This window comes from Crinia signifera, chromosome 1 (genome assembly GCF_055691185.1).
Source record: "Crinia signifera chromosome 1, ASM5569118v1, whole genome shotgun sequence".
NCBI classification, from domain to species: Eukaryota; Metazoa; Chordata; class Amphibia; order Anura; family Myobatrachidae; genus Crinia; species Crinia signifera.
Window position 1 is genome coordinate 250,506,665 of NC_139217.1, and position 24,663 is coordinate 250,531,327.

Here is a 24,663-nt window from a genome sequence, read left to right on the forward strand (position 1 = left end):
TACCAGGATCAAATGATAATTCCCCTTTAGAAATGACCAAATAGTATTTCAAAGACTATACTGTTCTCTATACTAGGTACAGCCAGAAAGACAGAGTGGAAGCAATCTATAGATCAGTTAGCTTTACAGTATTTCTCCAGGGATATAAATAGAAACCATTTCTTGCAGGGACATTTACTATGCTTAAAAGGATTTCCGGGCACATACTGTACAAAGGAGGTAGGGAGTTCTAGGAAACTAATCCAAGGTCTATTATACAGTGTAGTTTGAGCTTTTCCTGTGCCTGACTTTTTTCAAATCACCAAGTTTCCTTCCAGTTTTTTTTATGCACATTTATAGGCACACCACCTCATAATAACTATGTAATGCTTTGTTTTGGGGTTTCTACAACTTGATTTTACTGGAAATTTCGGAAATCCGGTCTTACTTCTGAGTTTGTGTTTTGAAAAGACCCGCCAATGATTTGGTAAAATGCAAACCCTTACGAGTTTTCTTAATAGTGGCGCCATTGTATCAAAAACAAAATGTATTAAAAAACGGGAGTTCTATTGCAGATGGGTCATTGCCCATATAAACCAATCATTTATCTTATAGATGGTGCCAAAATAAGTAAATTTGATTGGTTGCTATGGGCACCATCCCATCTTCATTAGGACTCCCATCTTTGTAAAGTTACCCCTTAGAAAGATAAAGGGAACAGAGAAAGTAACAGCCAATAAGCTCCTAACTGCCTTGTCATGGTCTTTGCTTGAAAAATGACAGGAGCTGCTGGGTTGGTACTTAATTTACATCCATTTGAGCTCTTTCCAAGTGTTAGTACATAGGGGGTTATTCAGACCTATCGCACAGCTGTGAATTCACAACCCAGGTGATTATTGATAGACTGCACATGCGTATGCCTCGTTGTACACATGCGCGAGGCCTAACTGAGAATTCCATTTCGTTGTGAACAACATTTCTGTTTTCTCCTTTATACAACAGGTGACACTGTAGTCTTCTTACATTGGGGACATTCCATAGCTAACCCTACGTTCGGGAGAGATGATCATCTTGTAACACCGCTCGGCCAAACCCGGATGCAGAGGCCACAAAGGTGTCAAACTTGTGATACTGTAGAAAGGTATACAAACCAGACCAAGCGGCAGCTATACACAGCTGTGTCAGATGCCCGTGCGCAGCAGCCCATGAATCCCACACTAAACGAGTGGAATGAGCTGAAATAACTGATGGAAGCCTGTGAGAAGAGGCCAATGAAGCCTGCTTAATGTTCAGTCAAATCCAACGTGACAGCGTCTGTTTGGAGGTAGGTCATCCTTTCTTTCCTGCATCATAGAGAATGAAGAGGGAAACTGACTTGCGCAAGGAAGCCGTCCTGTCAACATAGACGTGCAGCGTTTTTTTTACACAGGAGCAGATATCCCCTGACAAGACCAGAAGGTTGGTTTTTGTGGAATGCAGATACCGGCATCGATAAGAAATCAACTGGGTCTGCAGTTTTGCCCTATTCTCGTGAAAGACCAGGTAGGGGAATGTCCAGTCCCATATTCCAAATCTTCAACCCTCTAATAGGTTTGTGGAGTTTAGCCACCAGTGCAGCTTCACCAACTGGTGCATATAGAGATGAGACCCCGTCCACTGGCCAGGAGATGTAGTTCGGGAATGGACTTAGCCATATGGGAGAGCTTCCAAGGAAGCCACCATCTTCCCAAGGAGGAAAACGCAAAAGTGTACTGACATCCTCTGGGGTAGCAACACCTGTTGAAACAAGTCCTGCAAGAAGGGGCTAGTTTAGGAAGGGGCTCTACTTCCCTTTTTATTCTCTGCTTCTGCTAGCCAAGAACATAGCCATAGGTGTATATTTAATGCCAAACAGGCGAGCTATATAGGCAAGTAGTGCCTATTGCTCACTGTCTTAGCCCACCCTCAGTATTCAACCCACCCCCTGCACTTGCCGTTCCCACCTAACGGTTTCTAAAAAGCGAGGTGAAAACGGCGAGTGCCGACGTCAAAACTGCGAGGTTCGTGGCTGTATGCAGTGGGCTCGCTGCATTAGCGGTGAATAGTGTGCCGAGCACAGCGAGGCACCGTACCTGAAACATTGCGAGCGAAAAGAGGGGATACGATGCACTGGAAACTGTGTCCATGTCGAAAAAAATGAAAAAACCCATGGACAATGTTAAATACTGTATAGTTTGATGCTGTATTTGTAAACGTGACCAATCAATTCTTGTTTCAAGTATCATTCCTGTCCCTAGCACGCAGGGTCTGTTAAGATAAAATGTACTGTATAACATTCCCATTTGTAAAGCAGATTAAAAGCCATATAAAAAAAAAAAACATGGGCATCATCTGTAAGAATGATACGACATTCTCTATAAATTAAACTCTCTAATTCATAATTAACAATGAGATGATCTATAAATATGCCTTGAGACTGAGGTGGGGTAATACGGTTGTGTTTAGCTTCAGCCACTAATAAGACAGATTTCACATAGGTCTATTCTGTGTAAGAACAGTGATATGCATTTATCTCCCAAAGGATGTTCCTTTGTAACTTTTAAGATTTTTGCAAAATGATCTGGTAGAACTTGTTCATTAGTCATTACCTAGATCAGGGACTTTAACATTGTTTCTAAAACTCTTTCTATCCATAAAAGAAGCCCGCCATCCTTTAAACAGACATCAATAAAGTATTTGGAAATACTCATAATAAAAAAGAAAAAAAAGAAATGCCCAATAAAAATATGCACTCCTTTCTAAATTATACTAAGGGGTTGATCCTATTATTTTGCAAAGGGTGAGATTTTGCACCCTTAGCAGGCAAGTGTCAGTCTGAATTTGCACAGAAATCTGTCTGACTTTGCAAATAATGGGATTGACCTCTATATCTCCTCTTTAACGTTATCTGCTACATAGAAAAGCCTTAGGCTGCGTCTACACATTGCGTTTTAGCAGGATTCAGTTGAACAGGAGCTGTTAAGCAGGATGCTTAATCAAGAGGACATATACACAAGCCTAGCGCATCCTGCTAAAACACAAAAACATCAAATAGAAATGGCTGGAAATAGTGTAATTCACATTTACAGTCTAGGGCTCCTGCCAGTTTCATGATACATTTTCGCATAAAAACAGACAGGCTTAGTGAAACCTGTGTGTTTTCTCTGGCTACAGCCTGCTGCTTTCAGGGAATTTGTTTTGCCTTTCTAAGGCTGGTGAAACAAAATCCACAATAAGCCGCAGCTCATGCTGGCTTATTGGGCCTAACTGGATAGCTTCTGATGAATCAATTATCCTCGGGTCAATAACCACAGGTAGTTGGATACTGCCCTTTAAGAGCAGTGCCTATCATAGCTGCAGCATCGCTCGCCTATCCAGCTACACTGAGTGTGTGGCTGGATGTAATACTCTGCTCCAAACATTTCCATATACACATTGCCGCAATGCAGCCTGTTATAATCAGCTTGGCATGGACAGCTTCTCTTCAGTTCGAAAGGCTTCCACCTGGGGTTGGGCCCTCCTCTGTTCCAGCCCCCCCTGGTGCTTATCCACAGCCTTACTGCATTAGGATACATCCCACTGGGGTATGGTAGCCAGAGCTGGTCCTTCACCTGGCACCATCTCTCCGAAACGGTAGCTCAGGACTTCTGTCACTCTGTCTCATGGGGCATATCACGCTCTTCTTTATCACTTCACCTCTCTCTGCATTTGTCACTGTCTGAACTGTGCATGTCCTAATTGTGGCACTAAATTCCACTGACACCAATGCAATTAAAATGAAGCACAACGCACATAAATTTGTCTACAGTAAAAATAACATACTTACATATACATATCATTACATAGATGTTTAGCATGTAGTTAACATTTTAAGCATAGGTTACACTGGCTGATAATTTGGCCGTTCAAGTCCATTGGTGAGTGTGCACCTATGAAATGTCTGTGAACAACGTAGTTCAGACATATCACATTGACTGTGAAGCACAGCCGATGACCAATATATCTGTAGATATATCTGGTCGTGTGTACAAATGGTCTACTGACCACCTCTAAACTTGTTGCGGGGGATCAAAGTCACAGTGCAACAGGCAAATTCAAATGCCCATCCAGCTGGGTATTACACCAGTATCTCGAGCCTCTGATTCATAAGTGTGTTCACTTACCTTAATCGGCCACTTAATCGGTCCACCAGCGTGTCTGACAGGTGTGTACCCAGTGTTGGACTTGCATCATCTTCAGATACAGTATACAACATGCATTCTCCCCCACTGTTATATTATGTTAAACTGCAAACAAGCTACTTGTGCTATTTTATATTATATTTTATATAATATGGTCAATGTTTTGCCACTGATTGAAAAAGCCCAAAGATTGTAAACCCATTAAAAACCTGATTCAGATGGTGGGGGGTTATGGGGAGGTTTTTTTTTTTTTTTTTTGGGGATTTTGCTTTGTTAGTTGGGGGTAGGTAGATTTAGGGTGTTTAGTGGCTGGACGTATAATATTCTTTTTTTCTTTCGTAGTGTGTGGCTTTTGTGTGATACGTATGCCTTTTAATTATATTGGATGCAAAACGGTTATATTTGTCAATTGTGATACATAGGACTCTTTCGCTATATTCCCTTCTTCCTGTAATTGCCTGCCCGAATGGCGCCTTCAGGCATTGGCCTTACTTCTACACAGAATGCAATACACCGTGTTATACTGCTAATCCTGCCAATATGTACATATATATATTTTTTTCTCTCTATCTGCCTTCTTATACGAAACTGTTAATGTATGATATATCCCTTTCATGCATGTGCACACTGCCATAACTATTATGTCCGGTCGATTTGCTTGTTTGTTCTTATTGACAAAACTTTCAATAAAAATTACTGAATTTAAAAAACCTGAAACAGATGAGATGTTGGCAACATACCTGTCAAAATTAAAGTGGGTATGCCTAGTAAGGCAAAATGAACCTGCTTTAACCAAACTTAACATTGCCGCTTTAAATTTGAGAACTCGCTCAAATCTCAAGAGTTTCAGAATCCCACGCACCATTACATACGGCCCAGAAAGTAATAGAATTAACACACACAAGGCAAACCGCCATTTCATTTTTGCTGAAATGATTGAAATGTTACGTTAACAGAGAATACAAATAAAGCAAACTGTTATACTTCCACTTCAGGGATATGAAATTAAAATGTTCCAGCCTCATCATTAATACATACTTGAATCAGTAGACGTGGGGGTTTCCTTCACTGATCCTTGTGTAATTCCATCTATGTCATTGTCTTCGTCTGTCAAAACAACCATAAACATTTCAATGGGTCTCTATCAGTTTCTTTTTTTTCTGCATATTTGCTTATCTAGAAGTATGCAAAGCTTATTTGTTCTGTCTTTATGTAACACCAAGACTACAGCACTGCCTATAGAAAACAAGGTTTTGTCCACCCAAAATATGACACTTCACATACTGTACAAAAAAGGCAAGTACATAATTTACTCCAATAAGTGGGCAGAGCAAATCATTTGATGCTAACTGCACAATTAGATTTAAAGATTTAAATGTAACATTCACCTGAGGAAGAACCACCTTCTCTCTAAAATAACATTTTAATAAACATGGTTATGTGCGTTGTTGTCTAGACATTAGTCTAATCCACAGGTTCTCAAACTGTCTCAGGACCCCACACAGTTCGTGTGAAGTGAAATAATTAGCTGGTATACAGACAGGTGATAAAATAGAAATCTTGTTCTCTATTCATTATCTTTAGTACATACCCCTTTCACAAACAGCATTTTGACCTGAGTTTTGCCTATGTGTGAATAGACCCAATCTGGTTCCACAACCCTGCCAGTTACCAGGGTTACATCTATAGAGTTAAAGGCATTACTTGGGTCACAATAAACAAAGTCATGTTTAAAGGAATTTATTGGCGGGGACAGAAGTGCTTGGAGATGATATCATCCCCAAGCATCCACTGTAGACTAGAAGACCCGGTCCATTGTGAACAGTGATGACCCGGGAATCACCCATGTGTGAAAGTGGGCAAGTATAAAAAATCGGTACTTGTTTCCTAGCACGGCCACAACGATTAAGATCGTTGTGGTCGTAAGATAAAAAATCGGATCGATCGCATCGCATGCGATTTGGTCGCATACGATGCGACCGATCCGACCGACCGATTTTTCACCCGATTTTTTTTTTTTTTTTCACCAGATTTGTTTCAATTGCCCCCCCAAATGTTACTAAGTGGGCTAGACCCCACGATAGACGTCAACCCGAAGCGTGGCGAGCGCAGCGAGCCCGCGAGGGGCGGCGGTGCGCGTCCTCCGACCTTTTCATTCCCCTACTATCCACTAGGGCGTGGAGTGAGAATAGAATAGTGTGGCGAGCGCAGCGAGCCACCGAGCCCGAAGCGTGGCGAGCGCAGCGAGCCCCGCGAGGGGACGCGTCTAACTTCACAGGTATACGCGTCCCCTCGCGGGGCTCGCTGCGCTCGCCACGCTTCGGGCTCGGTGGCTCGCTGCGCTCGCCACACTATTCTATTCTCACTCCACGCCCTAGTGGATAGTAGGGGAATGAAAAGGTCGGAGGACGCGCACCGCCGCCCCTCGCGGGCTCGCTGCTCTCGCCACGCTTCGGGTTGACGTCTATCGTGGGGTCATGGCGGGCACATAAAAAATGTGAAATGGGTCATATTGGGCCATTTCACCTTTTTTATCATTTTACCCTATGTGAGATGGACTTAATCAAGTCCATCTCATCTTGTGCCATTATAATGGCACAAGACCGACGCGATCCTCCCGATTTCAATGTTAAAAGTTTTTTTAACATTGAAGTCTATGGAAAAATCGGGTCAATCGGTCGGTCGCATCGCGGCCGATTTTAATTGGTCGCGACCGACCGATTGACCCGATTTTTGTCAATCAAAGTGAAAAAATTGTAAAAAATCGGCCACATCGTGAGGATCGTGTCCCTTAATTAAGAGCCACGATCACTCACGATTGTGGCCGTTCTAGGAAACAAGTACCAAAAAATCTGTACAATAGAAAAAACAGGGGTGAACAATTACAAGTGGCGCTATGCAGCTTGAGAAGCGAGTCTTCCTAGCTATCACCAACACCTTAGATAGAATTCAAGAGAAATGGGTTTTGGAAGAGACACTCTTCAGGAGGCGCATATAGTAGTAAATTAATAGTGACACTAATAGTGTGTGATTACGGGATAACAATAATGAACAATAAATAGAATAAAGTAAAATTAAAGAAGAAAGTTCTGGTCTGATTTGTCGACAAAAAAAAAAATCAGAAAAGAACATTCTTCTTTTATTTTACTTTATTCTATTTATTGTTCATTATTGTTATTACATAATCACACACTATTAGTGTCATTATTAAGTTACTACTATATGCGCCTCCTGAAGAGTCTCTTCCAAAACCCATTTCTCAAGTATTAAAAACCTGATTTAAACCAGTGCTCAGTGTCCAAGAGCTGGATTAAAGACAGGGATTATGTGTGAAAGCGGTATAATTATTCTGCAATGTAACAATAACCTAATTTGTTCTGTTATATGGTGCACTTCATGCCCATGACCAAACTGCATTCATAAAATATTTTCTAAAAAAAAGCCTTGTGCTATAAAATATGATTATGTGAACAACTGTAAAATAAAGGAAACTGGATTATTTACAGATTAAATTGTATCAATTGTATTGGGATTTTATTTAAAAACAACAACAAAAAAAAAAACAGCATAAAGTAATAATAATACAATACTCAAAAATTACTGTAGCCCTTTCAAAAGTCTCTGTAATTCCCCTTCATTGCCCCAGGATAAAATTCCACAGAAGTACTCTTTACAGTCGATGTGCTAATTTTAATGAATAAAAAGGTCCTTTGTAATATTGTCTCACCTTAAACCAAAATGTAATAAAGTCTGTAAAATAACCAGCCTCGCGGAAGCTGGTTTGATATAAATGTCAAATGTTATTAAATTAGAGATTTGTGACTTTTAATTCATAACAATGTGAAAATGTCATAACTTTGCTTTCCAATAAAAGGACTGAAGCATAAGCACATTAAGAAAAGTGCTAAGAGCAAAGCTAGGGAAGGATAAAATGAGATCACATGAAGGAGAAACCAAGGCTAAATACAAACCTTGTTCAGTTTGGAGGCTCTCTGATATCCTGAAGCAATGCATTTTGCTAAAGTTCCGGGACTGTAGGAGAACACAGTTTGGTGGAAGCACCATGTTTCTTAGTTTTCCAAATGTACACTCGTGGTTCAAGATTACATAACAAGCTGCATGTGCCTTTAAAACAAGAAAGAGCAAAAAGGAATTAAGGATTCCATATGCTGAATACCAGGAATACTGGCAATTTTTAAAAGTAGTTGATAGCATTCATTACCAAAATTTCCATTTTATTACCAACAATCCTCTATTATTTTTTTGGGGGGAGCCAGCCATATATTGTACTCACGTAGGACTCTACAAGGCCACTGACTTGCATTTTATTCCTGTTTATAGTATACACAGGTTTAATAAAGGCACAGCTATGGCTGCTAACAGACTTATGGACAAACAAGACAAGACACATGGAATATAGAATATGAACAGAAACTTATGCAGCAAACAGATTAAAAGAAGTGTTTTAATAAAACGTAAAAAGGCACAAGGACACAAAGTCTGCTTCCTTTATAGAAGACCCACATGCTTAAATCTAATATACCTGAATGCCGCACCATTCACATCTCATGCCAGAAAGAACTTCAGAAGAACCGCATGTTTTCTTGCAGACTTCACAGCGGGCACTTGAAGACAAGTTTCCTTCTCGCCAGTGATGATGATATGTATCCTGAGAGGGAAGAAAACAGTCTTTATAAAATCAGCAACAATATTTAATTTGCACACATCCACAATGATGGGGTAAGATCAAAGCTTCTTTTGTGTGTTCTTCGAAATATAATAAGTATTTGCAACATGGGATACCACTATAAATGTGGTGCTAGCCACTCAAGAAGAAAATACTTTATCCCAGCACACTGCATTAAACCAGCAACAGAGGCTTACAGCCCCCATAATAGAAATGCAAATATACAAAATATATGCTAAACTGCCACAAAGTATATTTGTTCTGGTGGACCATTTTAGGCCATGAATGTATGGATACTAAACTGAAAGCCTCTGATATGCCACTATTATATGTACTATGATATGTCCATTGGCTATTCCACCATACAGCAAAGATAGCCTTATCCTTATCCTCCCTTAGACTAAAATGGGAAACTGACCTGGAGACACTTCCCAATGCTTTGTGGTCTTGTGGAGGTGCCTAAACTATCTGCAACCACTGTTAGATACCAGCAGATTCAATATTTTATTCTCCACAGGGTCTACATGACACCAATATTATTGTGTCATATAGGGGGCTCTAGCTCTTTGGCTTGCCCTAAATGCAAATCCCCAGAAGGTTAATTTCTACATTTAATATGGTCATGCCCTCAGATTGCATTAATCTGGGAATGGTATTATAGCCATCTTGGTTGAATACGGTATCCCAAGGTCTGCACTAACTCCACTTTCCTGTATTCTCTCAGCAATTGATGAGGAAGCTCTTTCCAGATAGACTATATGTCATTAATGTGTGTGTTTTGGCAAAAGTATCTATAGCCAGACTATGGTTGGCCAGGAAAGCTCCATGCTTACAGTCATGGATATAATTGGTCATTGACACCGTGGGTCATGAGAAATTTGTGTATCTTGCTAGGAAACAGGAAAAAAAATAATTCTATCTGGTCAAAATGGCTAGAAAAAAAAAAAAGAAACCTCTATGACAGTGGTTCCCAAACTGTGCGTCTAGGCTCCCTGGGGTGCCTCGGAGCACTTACATGGGTGCCTCAGGTTGGTGATCCAGAACCAATTCAAATTATTTATGGCCAATGAAACAGGCAAAATCAGTGCTTGTCGCTTCCAATTACAAAATATGTGGGGAAACAGAAGTGAATCCTGTTCCTCACCACATAACATGACCTAAGGATGACATTTAAGCACAACTTATTTAATAAAAAAAAAAAAAATGTAATCTTGGTAACAAAATTTGGCATGGGGGTGCCCTGAAAAATATTCTGATACTCTAGGGTGCAGTGATTCAAAAAAAGTTTGGGAACCTCTGCTCTATGATATCATTTCATACATTATATTCCCCGTAACTGCTGGGAGACGTTTCCTATATGCATCGCCATTTATTAGCTTATACGGCCTGTTATGTTTGTGACCGAGTTCAATCATCTTAGTGTAACAGCCCCTCGACATTCCCACAATATGTACTTTACATCTGAAAACTTCCAATATGGCATGGAGTGTGGTCCACATTTGTATTGTACTGTTAACATTTTTATTTTACACTTGATATATTTTGCGTCTGTTTTACAGGATTTTTTACATTTTGTATAGCATTCACTACAAATTCCAATCAGACTAGAATTGGAGGTTGGGGTGGTGGACAGTGTTACTTTAGGTACAGTGTATAACATATGATTGGGCACACTAATAAGTATTATAAGGGAGTGCTTGCATAAAATTTTAATGTGTGTCCCCCCCAATGATTTTATCAAGTCCTCCATCCCTTATAATGGAATACATATGGATGACCAGCGTTTGGGATGCCAGCGTTCAGAACAGAGATGCCAGCATCCTGAAAGAGGGAGTCCGGACAGGTGAGTTTACTTACCCCCCTAAACCTAGTCATCCCTCCCCGCAGCCTAACCTTAACCCCCCATAACCTGCTGCCGTAACCTAACCAGCCTAACCCTAATTGCAGCCCCCTCATCCACAACTTAACCCTAAGTTCCCGTCCCCCCTTTCCCCGGGCTAACCTGATCCCACCACAGCATACTTACACTACGCATCTTGGCAGGATTCACCTTAAAATATCCATATTGCACCCCTTAGGTCTGTGACTATTAATTATATAATCAGTATAACTCCATATATCAGTGTCTCCCCCTCACCCCTTCAAACTGATTGTAGGCACTGCAATCAGGGGGGGTGGAGGGCATGGATATATAATCAGTACCATCCCTGACTGAGGGGTGTAATAGTATTATAATATGCTGCTCTAAAATGTGGGCAGCGAGTGATGGGGATAATAAAGAGTATTTTAGTTGATAGGGCTTGCTACAAACAGTAAGCCTAGGTCATATAAAATGCTGTTAGTGTGTAATAATGGGGCATGGGAACATGCTCCATTCACTGAGTGAAGCACTGACCAGAAATGCAGTAGCTGAGTGGTTATATTATAAATTAGAGATAAAGGGACGTGGTGCAATCAATGAAAAGGGGAAGTAATATACTGTAATGGAATATAAGCAGGAAAAAAAATTATGTAAGGGGCATAAATCAGGAGTGGAAATCTAGTGCTATGGATTGAATCTTTGGTCTAGATTTCCCACGTGGCCATATTATCTAACACTGTATGCACATATTGTGGTCCCTGTTATGCGTGCACTAACATGCCACAGTGATGCCATATATAATTCTTCAGCCGAGCACTAAATGTCCAGGTCTATACATTAAGCAGAGGTATCGCACACAGCCTGCTTTCTTTATGCAGTCATTTTGCGTACAATAGATCGCATGCGATCCCACTCACTGCTGTGGGACAATGTATCATTATTGCAGCAGTGACCATCTCCAGATCCACGGGTAGTGGATCACCATTAAATGACATAACATTTGACACGTTGCACACAATTTTTGTCACCATGCTAGTGTGTATATATATATATTCTTATATTCTTATGTCTAGCCTAGATAGCAAGTACTTGTCTAGCTAACTAAGTAGGACTGAACAAAGCGATAGAAATGATCAGAGGCGTAGCTACGGTGGAGCCGGCGGAGCACAAGCTCCGGGCGGTGACATGTCACCTGGCGCCGGAGCTCTGCAGCTGGCTCCCCCGCCCTGCTCGCCCGCTGTGCCCAGCATCAGTGGGGTAAAATCCGGCAAGGACATTGCAAGAAATAAATTACGTATTTTTTATTGCAATTTATGAATGTGTCTATTTTATATGATTTCCCCTCTCTACTCATAATTTCAAAGTTAGATTTTTTGGGGATCTATAGCTTGGTGCTAGCATATTTTTGAGTGAGCGATTCTTAAAATTCGTAAAATTGTTGACAAAAACTATAATATTCTTAAACAAGATCCTCTGTTGATAGACCTATTACCTAAAAACCCCCGTTTTGTGTTTAAAAAGGAATCGCTCACTCAAAAATATGCTAGCACCAAGCTTCATAAAACCCTCTAAAGATGATCTTAATGATCTACCTATAACCACCTGGTTGGGACCCAAACAAAATGTTTTTTTTAAATGTGGGGCTAGCAGATGTATTACGTGCAACCATATCCCCAAAAAATCTAACTTTGAAATTATGAGTAGAGAGGGGAAATCATATAAAATAGACACATTCATAAATTGCAATACAAAATACGTAATTTATTTCTTGCAATGTCCTTGCGGCTTGGGTTACGTAGGCCGCACCACCCGTTCCCTTAAAGTACGCTTTCTGGAGCATCGGAGAAATGTCAAGAAACAGACACTCATACACAGTGTGTCTAGACATTTCTCTGAAGCCCACTCAGGAGATCCTAGAGGACTCAGCATAATAGGCCTAGAATCGATATCTAAGACACACCGAGGCGGGGACCGATTCAAAAAGCTTAGTAAACAAGAAGTGTTTTGGATGTTTCAGCTCCATACAATCCATCCCGAGGGCCTCAATGAGGCAGTCGAGCTGAATTCTGTGCTATAAATCATCCCCAGTACTTGGGCCCCATATGGTCTCCTTATCCTATTATCATCAGCACCATCTCCTGATATTTCCCCAAGTGAAACAACCCCCCTTGATTTTACTTTTTACGCCCACTTATATCTGTGCAACTGTAATATAATCCCCTTCTATCGCCCCTATCTCTACTCGACACGGTTCCATATGTGGATAATTATTATAATTACGTACATAACCTAAATCATGTATCTATATGTATTCAGCATTTGCTACGTCTCATCGGGCCTTATTTTGGTTCATTCTTTCTGACAAAATCCTTCTTAGATGGGCAAAACCATGTGCACTGCAGGTGGGGCAGATGTAACATGTGCAGAGAGAGTTAGATTTGGGTGGGGTTTTACTTCAAAGTGAGATCTATATTGCAGTGTAAAAATAAAGCAGTCAGTATTTTCCCTGCACAGAAACAAAATTACTCACCCAAATCTAATTCTCTCTGCACATGTTACATCTGCCCCCCCTGCAGTGCACATGGTTTTGTCCATCTAAGAAGGATTTTGTCAGAAAGAATGAACCAAAATAAGGCCCATTATTATGATTGATGATTTAAGAACCCTCCTCTCTCTCTCTTCTTTGGATTCTAATTTATTTAACCATTAATTTATACTAATGTTAATATTCAACTTTGTCTGTTCATGTTTATACCATTTATCTATTCGTTTATAATGCTTGTAAAGCTATCCCCATTTAATGAATTAATTGGTCCTCTCTGGTCCCATTAGAAATAACTGCCTAGTGTATCTGCATAAATTAATATTACTATTATTATTAACGCTTATATTCTGTAATGTCTAACTGATGCCTTATATATAAATCACAGGTCTTGGTCCTGGTTTTTGAATGGTCCGCATGTATAGACTAAATGTAATAACTTTCACCCATACCATTATTATGTAGGCCCTATAAATAAGCCATCTTGTGTTCCCCCTCATTAGGGAAACCATTGTTGGCTGCACCCTATATATTTATATGTGCCTTAATGCTAGCGCTTTTTTTCATCATATGCGCTTATTGACAGAGCACCTTTTTCATTACATGCGCTGATGTAGACTATTCCCCTACTACCAACATGCTGCAGTCGATGTTTTATAAGATCCGCATAGCGCTGTATTGACAGCGCTATGCGTTCCATTCACCAACAGGAAGTACGCAACCGGAAGTCCATACTTCCGGCTGAGATACTGTGATTAAAATATTGTCTATTCACTTAAAATACCACTCGTTTTCGATTGTATGCACTGTATGTTCATTTAGTTATGTCTCCTGCTCACTGTGAGGTATGATTTTACTCGTTTTTATATTATGCAAAGTTGATTGCTCTGCACACAGGTGCACCCGATTTACCTGAGTATCATAGGTATATATACCCCTACCCCTGCCTGTCTCAAACCACCTGGAAAAAGCGGCTTTGTGCGGCGAAACGCGTTGGCCCAGGCTCCTAACTGCCCACCAAATACGCTGCTCTCCACCATCACCTTCTTCCACTCAAAGCCCACTGGAGATCCACACTTGCTTATCATCGGCCCATTTGACCTGGAGTGAGGCACTCACCTTCTGAAGGCAAGCCGCCTATCTAATACCCACCCAGAGTCATCCTGCGGACATCTCAACAATACTTCTCATTCGAAGTTGGGAGGCTTGCAACCCCCTACTAAATCTGGATGAAGTTACAACCGAGTACCGCTGTGGCTAAGCTTTAAAGGATTATTCAACTCTCCAGTCACCCATTGAACTGTGGACTTATAAAGGTGATATCACTATTTCAGTGGATGCAGCATTTTACACTTCCCTCTCCCTTCCCCCTCCCTTCTTTTATTGTGTATATTGATATCCATGTGTTTACATTGTAGCATGCTATTATAGAATTAAAAATATTTTTTTAATTTTCCTCACTTTGTCATCAATAAGCGCAGTCTACCACCCTTCTTTGTAATTTTCCATAGGGATTGACAACCCCTTTTATTGACAGCCGCTGGCTGAGGCCACTCATACAGGCGCCCCTTCAGTTACTTTGATAACTGAGCCCCTTCTTTCTTGCCTTAAATGTAATTTTACATTTACATTTTTAGCAATTAAAATTACAAATACAAGGTACTTTTTGCTCTAGGGCAGTGGTTCCCAAACTGTGTGCCATGGCACCCTGGGGTGCCTTGGAGGACTTGCAGGGGTGCCCTGGGTTGGTGGTCCAGGATCAATTCAAGTTTTTTTGTGTCCATTATAATAGTCAAATTTTGGAAAAACAGAAGGTAATCCTGTCCATTACCACATAACTGACCCTAAGATTGAGATATAAACACAATTTGTTTTTAGATTTAACTTAATATTTGTTTCTGACTTTCTAAATGAGAAACCTTTAGCCTAAGGGTGCCGCAAAAACATTTCTGATGCTTTGGGGTGTCGGGAGTCAAAAACTTTGGGAACCCCTGCTCTAGGGACCACTTTGGAGATAGGGTATCAGTAGTTTGATTCTAGACAGTGTAATTTCTAGGGGTAGACGAGCTGTCCAATTCAAAGAGACGGCACTCCAACCCCTGCTGCTACTGGCCACTGGAGCAGCCTTACAAACTACAACACTAAATACATTTATATTTTATAAATACTGTGTAATAACTATTATTAAATATTTACTTACTTAGAAAGAGGATAGAAGTCAAACCCTCCCCCCCCCCTCCCAGCATATCGTGAACTGCAACAGTAGGGCACCAACAGTCACAGCTCAGGTCTACTCCATCCTTCGGACCCACCACGGAACCGCTAGAATTTTGGTCTTGAAAAAGTTTCCAGTTGCCTAGGAAACGATGGGCTATACTCGCCCATCAACCGGAGCTTGCTACAATCCCTGCAGACACCAGCACCAGGGGAGTCATTCCACGGCACATTCATCTGCCGAGTCCCCCACTCCATCTGAGTGCCTGCACATGGACGACAACGCTGTGTGCACCGGGTTGAGCCGCCGTGCCATCTGGCTCCCCGCCCCCTCCGGATTCCATCGCTAAGGATCAACTCAAAGGATCACTTGTATACCTGTAATACTGCAACTCTGCGTTATAGGAGCTAAACAGGATACACTTATGCTAAGTTCAACATGCCAAACCTCTATAAAGCTTAAGTTACAAGCAATAGTTTTAAATTAAACTTACATGATCTTGTTGCGAATCATGATAGCACAGTCGACAGTCACTGCAGGTAAACAAGACGCAGTCTGCGTGTACATGAAGTTCACAAACTAGAAGAAAATATCACAAAAAAAGTAGATTATATACATATATTACACTAATAAAAGCTTTAGGTGGTCTATACTGAATACATAGCGTGCAACACATCAATAAACAAACAACTTTACAATTTGTTTCGTTACATTCAGATTGATCAAATATAGTTTACAAAAAAGTTCACATGTTTACAACTCAATTACTAATAGTGATGTCCTACTTTAGCTCCAACCTCCCAAAATTTGAAAGGAACATGTACATATATAATAACAGAGGTGGAATGTGCTCACAAGTGTGTGCATTTTGTATGGTTATTGAAGCATTTTGAATGAGAAACAGAGATAGAAAGAGGATAGAAGTCAATCCCTCAGTGTTAGCAGTATACCACATTCTCCACAGTTGTACATATTGACATATAGGAGAGAGGAATGCCAAGCAGAGATGGTCCATATGTACGTCTAGGGAGAATGTGGCATACTGGGGTGGGTCAACATGCCATTTATGCACAGTATGTGACCATGTATGAGGGAGGCAGTGGAAGTATGTATGTATATATGTATGTATGTATGTATGTATGTATGTATGTATGTATGTATGTATGTATGTATGTAACTAATTACTCTGAATTAACTTCCATTATGTTAGTTTTTCAAATCTTATTACTAAGGCCTTTGGTGTGCTGGGGGTTAACAACCCCTCCCTTTCAGCACCCTTTATGGGCACTACTAATTTGATTGAGCAGCTTGTTTATGTGCAAGAGGCATTGATGGGACCTGCATTTGGAAGGCATGCTGGTTCCTGCAGTGCCACAAGGAGGATTTAGGGGTAACCCCTGAAGGGCTGGCTCTCAACTATATATTGGCAAGTGATATCATCATGCAGACTTACAGTGGACAATTCTATGGCCCAGAATGGGTACTGTTATCATGCAGTTTAGGGACCTCCAGAATCAAAGAAGCCATGCGGAGGCCTGGAGGCTTCTCATATTTTTTGCAAAATACATATAACCCAAATCTCTGAATTATGTTGGTTTAATAAATTGGATTGCTAATGCCTTTTGGTGTGCTGGGGGTTAACCCCCTCTTCCCTTACAGAACCTGAGGAGCTATACTAATTTGATTGCGCAGGGATGCAGTAAATTTATGTAATGTGAGCACCCCTTTCCCCCCTCACCTGTCCATCTACCCCACCCCCATTTGTCCATCTATATAACCATATGGTTCTCGGTCTGTCCGTCCAAGCCCCCCATGAACATGTATGCACTGTAGTCAGGAACTGTCTGTCATGCCCGCTTAACCCTCCCTCTATTCACCCCCCTCTTGCTGACACTAGCTCTGAATCTCACCCTACCCAACACACTCTCTCTCTCTCTCTCTACCCCTCCCCTAAACTGTCTCTCTGACATTGTCCCTGCCACAACACCCTCTCATTCTCTCTCCCCCTCTTCCTGGCGCTCTTGCTTACCTCTCTTTCTCTCCCTGACCTACTCTCACTCGAATTCCTCCTTCTCTATTGCTCCTCTCTGACATCAAGAAGGAAAGAGAAAGATTTGTCTCGGTGTGGTGCACCAATAGAAAGATACAAGAAATCTCTGTCACTATAAGGCAATTTGCCAATAATTAATGATTTTTGAATCAGCGTTACCTGACTCTTTAACCCATATTATTGGCAGCTATTATATGCTTTAGCACTCTAAAGAGATAACCTCATGGGGTGTATGAGACAATCTATTGTTCATATCGCTGACATACCTTGAAAAAATTTTTTACACACTGCAGGATAATACTGTTCTTTGCGGAAAGTGTTTTCTGTAGGAACATTTATTTATTTAATACCAAGACGCATTGCTGAGACACTATGAACCAGTGTGCTGATTGTAAGCCACACTGGGGGAAATAAAGTACATATAAATTCTCAGCTCCTTAAAGTTTTAAGGTTTAACTTTCAGCCTATACCCAATTAAAGATTGCTACATCCAGAAGACTCCTAAGAGGTGCCAGCAATACGTGCACTTTCATGCTATTTTGACAAAAGATACACAGTAACATTTTGTACCAATAATACCCCTTTCACATCGCACTTTTAAAACGGTATATTGCCGGTTTTTTTCCATTTTAAAACGTTTAAGGCTGCAATGTGAAAGTGCCAGAGTTGATTTACCGGTTAAAGTTAACCGGTATTTCAACACGGTTAAAAAGCAGAGTCCTACATGGTTCAAAGACGTTTTTTTGGGCAGTTTGAACAGCTCTATTTCAATGGCTTGAAACGTGTCCCTTGGGGGTTAAACGGGTTGAATGTTTGAATGGTATTAAATGATTTTTAAAACGTTTTTCACCTGCAATGTGAAAGGTCTCAAGGCTCAGACCCGTTTTAAAGTCCCATTTAAGAATACCGTGTCATTACCCATTTCTGCAATGTGAAAGCAGTATTAGAATACACTTTCCTTTTGTTACCATTTGACACAATATTATTAAAGCAGCCCACTGCAGGATTATAATAATACACTGAGTGTCTTTTGGTACATAGAAGGCTGGTCTCACATTGATCCACACAACATAAAATTTATTTCAGCACACGCGGCACGATCGCACGTGCATTTTTTAAATATGTATCTCCCCTTATTTGTATGTGTTTTTTTTATTTTTCGCTTGTTTTAGAATTAAACTAATACAAGTTTTTAGGACTCAGTATCTTTCTATTGGTGCACCACACCGAGACAAATCTATCTCTTTCCTACTCTTTGCAACATATTTTTTGTCAGTGGTAGCACACCCCTGGGTTGTATACAGTAAAAAGGCTTTATAATTATAAACAGGGGGCCATTCTTGAATGCATAATTACCGAAAAACACAGTCTTGTGCGATTGTACCCACCCATCCTATGTCCTCTCTGACATCCCCCTCTATCTTCCTCTTTTGTTCAAGACACAATCTATCTCTATGAAACCATGCCCTTCTCACTTCTCTTTCTCTGCCTGACACCATCTTTGTCTCTCCTTCCCTTCACAATCTCTCCTTGCACGTTAAGGGGCATTGTAGTGACCATTGGGGGGGGGGGCTCTTTCAAACTTTTGCTAAGGGGCCCAAAAAGTTCTAGTTACGCCCCTGCTTGTAGTATATATGCAAACATGTGGCAAATTATTAAGAATGAAGGGTGGGAATGGCCTTGTTTTGAGAGTAGATAGGGGGCATTATCTGAGTAAGAATTAAAAAGGATAGGGCATATATGAAGTTTGAATCATTGTTACAGTTGCATTACTATGATAACTGAAAATTGCCAGATATGTATCACACCAAGTGAAACCCTTAAATACCAGTAGATGGTTTGCACATCATTGACATGGTTATGGTCCAATCCCCCCTCCAGTTGTATAACAAAACTACAGCTAGCAACCTTATGCAATTATAAATATACTAGTGTTATTATTATTATTTTATTTATAAGGCGCCACAAGTGTTTCGCAGCGCCGTACAAAGGAACAATACAGGTAGACAAAGCTTGGCAAAACATTGAATAAATAACAAAAATAGAGTACAAATAAAGAGCGCCACAGATCAATACACATTACAGCTTAAATGTAAGTAGTGAGGACTCAATCAACATACAACTAGAGGCTTGAGGCCAATGATGGAGATTAGTAAGCCAACTCAAAGTAAAAACTTCTAATGCCCCATACACTCGGTTCGAAGTGGTCTATGTTCCTATTCGATTTCGATTCAGTTCTGCTTATGTAAGCAAAATCTAACGGAAATTGAACGCATTCAATCCCGATGCTCTGCGGCATCGAAATCGAATAGAAAAATAGACTGTTCAGGCTAGACTATAAATTACCAACCTGTACTATATAGTCCAAATTGAAAGAGTTTGTCTTGCTGTGTGATCAAACCACTTGTCGCTGATCCTTTTTACAGGGCGTAGCAACACTTTTTTTTTTTTTTTTTTAACACGGCCCTTTCAGCGGCCCTTGTTGCATTCAAAAAGTCATAAGCTTTCCAACAACATATCACAATGCATGAAAACATAAATAGCTTGGACCATTATAACAGCACCCTTAACGGGTCGTCCAATTAAACCCATATTCGAACTTAGATTGTCCCTTAACCCCTTCCCGACGGGGCGTTTTTTGTTAACTTTCTTTTTTGTTTTTCCTCCTCGCGTTCAAATAAGCGTAACTTTTTAAATTTTCCGGCTATATAGACACATGAGGGCTTTTTTTTTGCGGGACAAGTTGTACTTTTTAATGGTACCATTTACTATACCGTATAATATTCTGGGGAATCAGGAAATAATTCAATGTGGGGTAAAAAGAAAAAAAAACGCAATTCCACAATTTTGCGCTGGTTACGGTTTTTTTGGAGTTCATAGTTCGTTTAAAATGATGGGTTATCTTTATTCTATGGGTCGTTACGATTCCGGTGACACCAAACATATAGTTTTCGTTACGTTTTACCACTAAAAAAAAAAAATAGAAAATTTTACGGTTTTTCTAATTTGCGTCGCGTCGCCATGTTCTGCGGCTTATAACTTTTTTATTTTTCCACCTACGGACCTGGGTGAGGGCTCATTTTTTGCGGGCTGAAGTGTACTTTTTAATTAATACCATTATATGTGCGACTTTCTGATCTCTTTTAGTTACTTTTTTTGGGGTAGGCGATGCGACCACAAAACGTAGTTTTGGCGTTGGGAATTTTTTTCCGTTTACGCCTTTACCCGTGCGGGATAACTAATGTTATATTTTAATAGATCGGACTTTTAGGAACGCGGCGATACCAAATATGTTTATTTTTTATTTATTTTTATTTGTGAAATGGGGAAAGGGGGGTGATTTGAACTTTTAATATTTTTTAATTTTTTTTTAAACTTTATTTTTTTTTTTTTTTTTACACTTTTACTACAAGGCCCCCTAGTGTACTTGACCACTAGGGGGAGCGATCGCCTGTACTAGGTTCAGCCATAGAGCTCTATGGCTGAACATAGTGATTTTCAGCACTTCCTATTACATCCTACCTCAGGCAGGATGTAATAGGAATGCTGACATGGCCAGCACAGGGGTCTACATTAGACCCCTGGCTGCCATGGCAACCGATCAGCACCCTCCGATCTCGCCGCAGGGGGGCGCCCCCCCTCCGATCAGCTATTTAAGCACTGCGGGCGCTTTGCCCGCGGTGCTTAAAGGGTTAAACGGCCACGATCGGCGAACTCGCCGCTCGTGGCCGTGAGAGCAGGTACCTGGCTGTAATATACAGCCATTACCTGCTCTCTTTCAAGCCAGCTCACTCCGTGAGCTGGCTTGATTCCCCCGCAACCGACATATGACGTAAATGTACGTCATATGTCGGGAAGGGGTTAAGACAATAAGGTAGTGTGCAAAGTTTGAAGACGATTCGTTTAAAGTGTTCAAGAGTTATTGTGGAACATCACACACACACACACACACACACACACATCATTCAATAACACTTATATCGATTATCTATGCCAACTTCCTTCCGCATTCTAAAAAACCACTATATCAATTTAAGTTCCTACCACCATATTACACTGATTTCAGCAGCAGGTTTTGTGTAAAGTTGATAGTATTTACTACAAATGTACTGATTTTTAGGTCTAACCATAACCTGCCATCAAACTCCACCAGATTACAAAGAGCAACCCACCATGGCATATTCTATATAACAGCAGTTTTAACTGAAACCATTGCAGATTAGCAGCTATTTATTTACTTGTGCTACTGTGTTATAGAAAGTACCATTTAATTGACATAGAAACACACAGCTGGTTACATTCACTTTGTGGGTTTGTGAATAGCTTAAGTGGAGAAAGTGAAAGTAGTAGATATAAAGTAATAGCTAATTGCGGGGAGTGGTTTGGTCTTGTTTCTTGTGCTGTACATATTTTTATTTTTAACAGCACAAGAAACAGTTCTAGTTGCAGGATAGGTAACAGACAGTTATTCAGTCACTAACTCAAAAAATAAAATAAAATTTAAAAAAGTAAAGTCCGTTAGCTAGAGTCCATTATTCTCATTAGATCAGTCAGTCAAGATTATATGCAATCATCAAATGTGGGTACTTGTGTATTATCTGGGCGCCAGATTTTTTCATCGCAGGGCAAAAAATCCGATCTTTAATTGTACAGGCACCCAGATGCCTGATTCCTATGTTAAATGCCCCCCAGACCCAATTTTTATTGTACACCCACCCTGATGGGTAATTACTATGTTAAATGGCCCCCCGATTGTTAACGCCACCCCACTATCAACACCAACCTGAAGCATGGCTAGCGTAGCGAGCCCGTGAGGGGCAGCGGCATAGGCGAATCTAGGGGGTGGACAGGACCACCCATTAGCCCATTTTGTAGCTGAGGGATGGGGCTTTCCAACGAGCCCAGCCCCATGTCTCTAGCCCCCTGGGAACAGGAGATACTGCCAGGCAAAGCTGGAACGTTTTCCCTATAGGATAACATGGGACCCACTAATTCCGACCCTCACCCAGTACAACGGCTGCCAGTTCCCCCTTCGGCATCACTGAAGCTCGAGGTTGATCTCAGTCGAATCCAAATTGCTGGGCCTTCAATCTGATACCAGGCTGGATCCATATGGGTTAATTGGTTCCAGGGATATTGATGTTAAACCGTTTTTTTTCATTTCCTAAACGTAATTTCATGACTGTTTATGTTCTTTGAGGGCAGATTTCTCTGAAACCAAACAGTCCAGGTTCACGGGACCAAAATCATTCGAAGCCAACTCAAAAGTTCTTCAATTTGATACTGGTCTCATGTAAATGGGTCAGTTGGATCCGAAGATATAGCTGGTTGGTTAAAGGGGGGTAGGGAGAGGGGAGTGGTTATCTCTCCCCCTCACACCAGAAAATGCAGGGACTAGGCTGGTGTATAAGGGGTCATCCTGGGACCATATTCCCGGATAAATCCCTGCATTTTCTGTTGTGAAAGGGGTATTATTTAAAACAGCCGTGACCTGCAGTCAGTGGTGTAGCTAGGTTCCACGGTGCCCGGAGCAAGGGCATGTCCCCCCCCCCGATTTGTAGTAGGTGGGACCCTTGCACTGCAAAAAGGGGGCGTGGCCTAACATTATACCACACACCGTAATGCCTGTTGCACATTTGTCACATAAGTGCCACTTACCTACATGCTCATTGCTAGGAACTTCATGCTCTATGAACACTGCTGCATCTTTGTACGCAGCACCAAGCCTAGAACACGCAAAGCCGCCGGCTCCCCCGCTCCCCGCTGTGCCTGGCATCAGTCTCAATGGGAAAAGTAAAACTCTGGCGAGCGCTCTCACTGCGCATGCGCCGGTTTGGAACAATGGCGGCAGGGATGCGGCGTCATGACATCACAGATTTTTACCATACCGCACTGAGACCGATGCCGGGCACAGCAGGTGAGCAGGGCGGGGGCACAATGTATAGTGATGTTACCGTGCTCACCTATGTATCTAGTTGTCGCTGACAAAACAAAGGATTTCCCAATCCTTTTCATACAAGCGAAATAGACAGTAGATTGGCGCTGCCAGTATTGAATGCCTTTTAGGATTATGGAACTTCCTATGTGCCAACAGAGTAGTGCACTATGTGCTATCTCTATATGAATGAGTGAAATGGCTCCCCCTTATTCGTTTCTATGTTAATACATGGATAGTGCTGGAAAGGTAATACGTAAATACTTTAATCTAAATAAATGGTGCACAATGACTAAAATACACAGAAATGTATGCAAGTGTCCATGCAAATGGATGCAGGTGAATGCAGTCTCTGTGGGCAGGGGGGTCGTGTTGCAGGGAGCTGGCGTCCCGACTCCCTGCAGTGCACGCCCCCTGAAAGTACCTGAAAGAGTCCTGGCGATAGTATCAGAATGGGGCAGAGGTCCCCCGCCGTCTGTTGCCGCTGTGCTGTGGACTTGCTTCTGGCAGAGGTCGTGGTGGGGAGTTCTACACCAGAGCAGGAGCACACACGCCGCTTAGTCCATCTGCGCGGCGTACGCCTGGTAATGATGTCACCGGGCGCCGGACTTCGCTGCGAGGCTCCAGACTGATAGCTGGAAGCCGCTCACAAGCTGTGTATGTTGTCAGTAGGGAGATGTGAGTGTCTCCTGGGAAGGGGGGGGGGGGGAGCCGGCGGCACAGAGCTCCGGTGCCAGGTGGCATGTCGCCGCCTGGAGCTTGTGCTCCACCGTGACGCACATCCGGTAACGGCGTCATGACGCGATCCCGCCGGAAGACACGGCCCGCATCAGCCGATGCCGGGTCACGTGAAGACATGGCGTCGGACTGTCACCATGGTAAACGCTAGTAAACAAGGCCAGACACATACAGCAATATGGGGAATCGGGCTAAACATAGAAAAAATGTAAAACCAAGAGGCGCTCCAGATACATCCCATATATGCATAGTGGGATGAAACTTTCAAAGACCATACACACAATCCATGGTGAGTATATACACACAAAAAATAACAAAACACAAAATGACAAAGAGAGAATCGAGTGAAAAAAATAAGTCTACTCAATAAGTCAGATTACGTTGGTGAGATCAACAGGCAGTTGGCAGACAAAGGCTGCTATAAAATGCTATTATATGATCCCACGTATTCTTACAA

At 41.5% G+C, this 24,663-nt stretch overlaps 1 protein-coding gene across 1 annotated transcript in view; it reads right to left on the reverse strand.

The window, feature by feature from the left end:
* The window catches only part of DGKQ (diacylglycerol kinase theta), a 149,625-nt gene that overhangs the window by 43,740 nt on the left and 81,222 nt on the right, over positions 1–24,663 (reverse strand). The window contains exons 4-7 of the mRNA XM_083180019.1: positions 15,977–16,062; positions 8,722–8,847; positions 8,150–8,303; positions 5,217–5,285 (exon numbers count right to left, since the gene is read on the reverse strand). Coding sequence (XP_083036145.1) covers positions 5,217–5,285; positions 8,150–8,303; positions 8,722–8,847; positions 15,977–16,062 — 435 coding nt within the window. The remainder of the gene's footprint in view (positions 1–5,216; positions 5,286–8,149; positions 8,304–8,721; positions 8,848–15,976; positions 16,063–24,663) is intronic.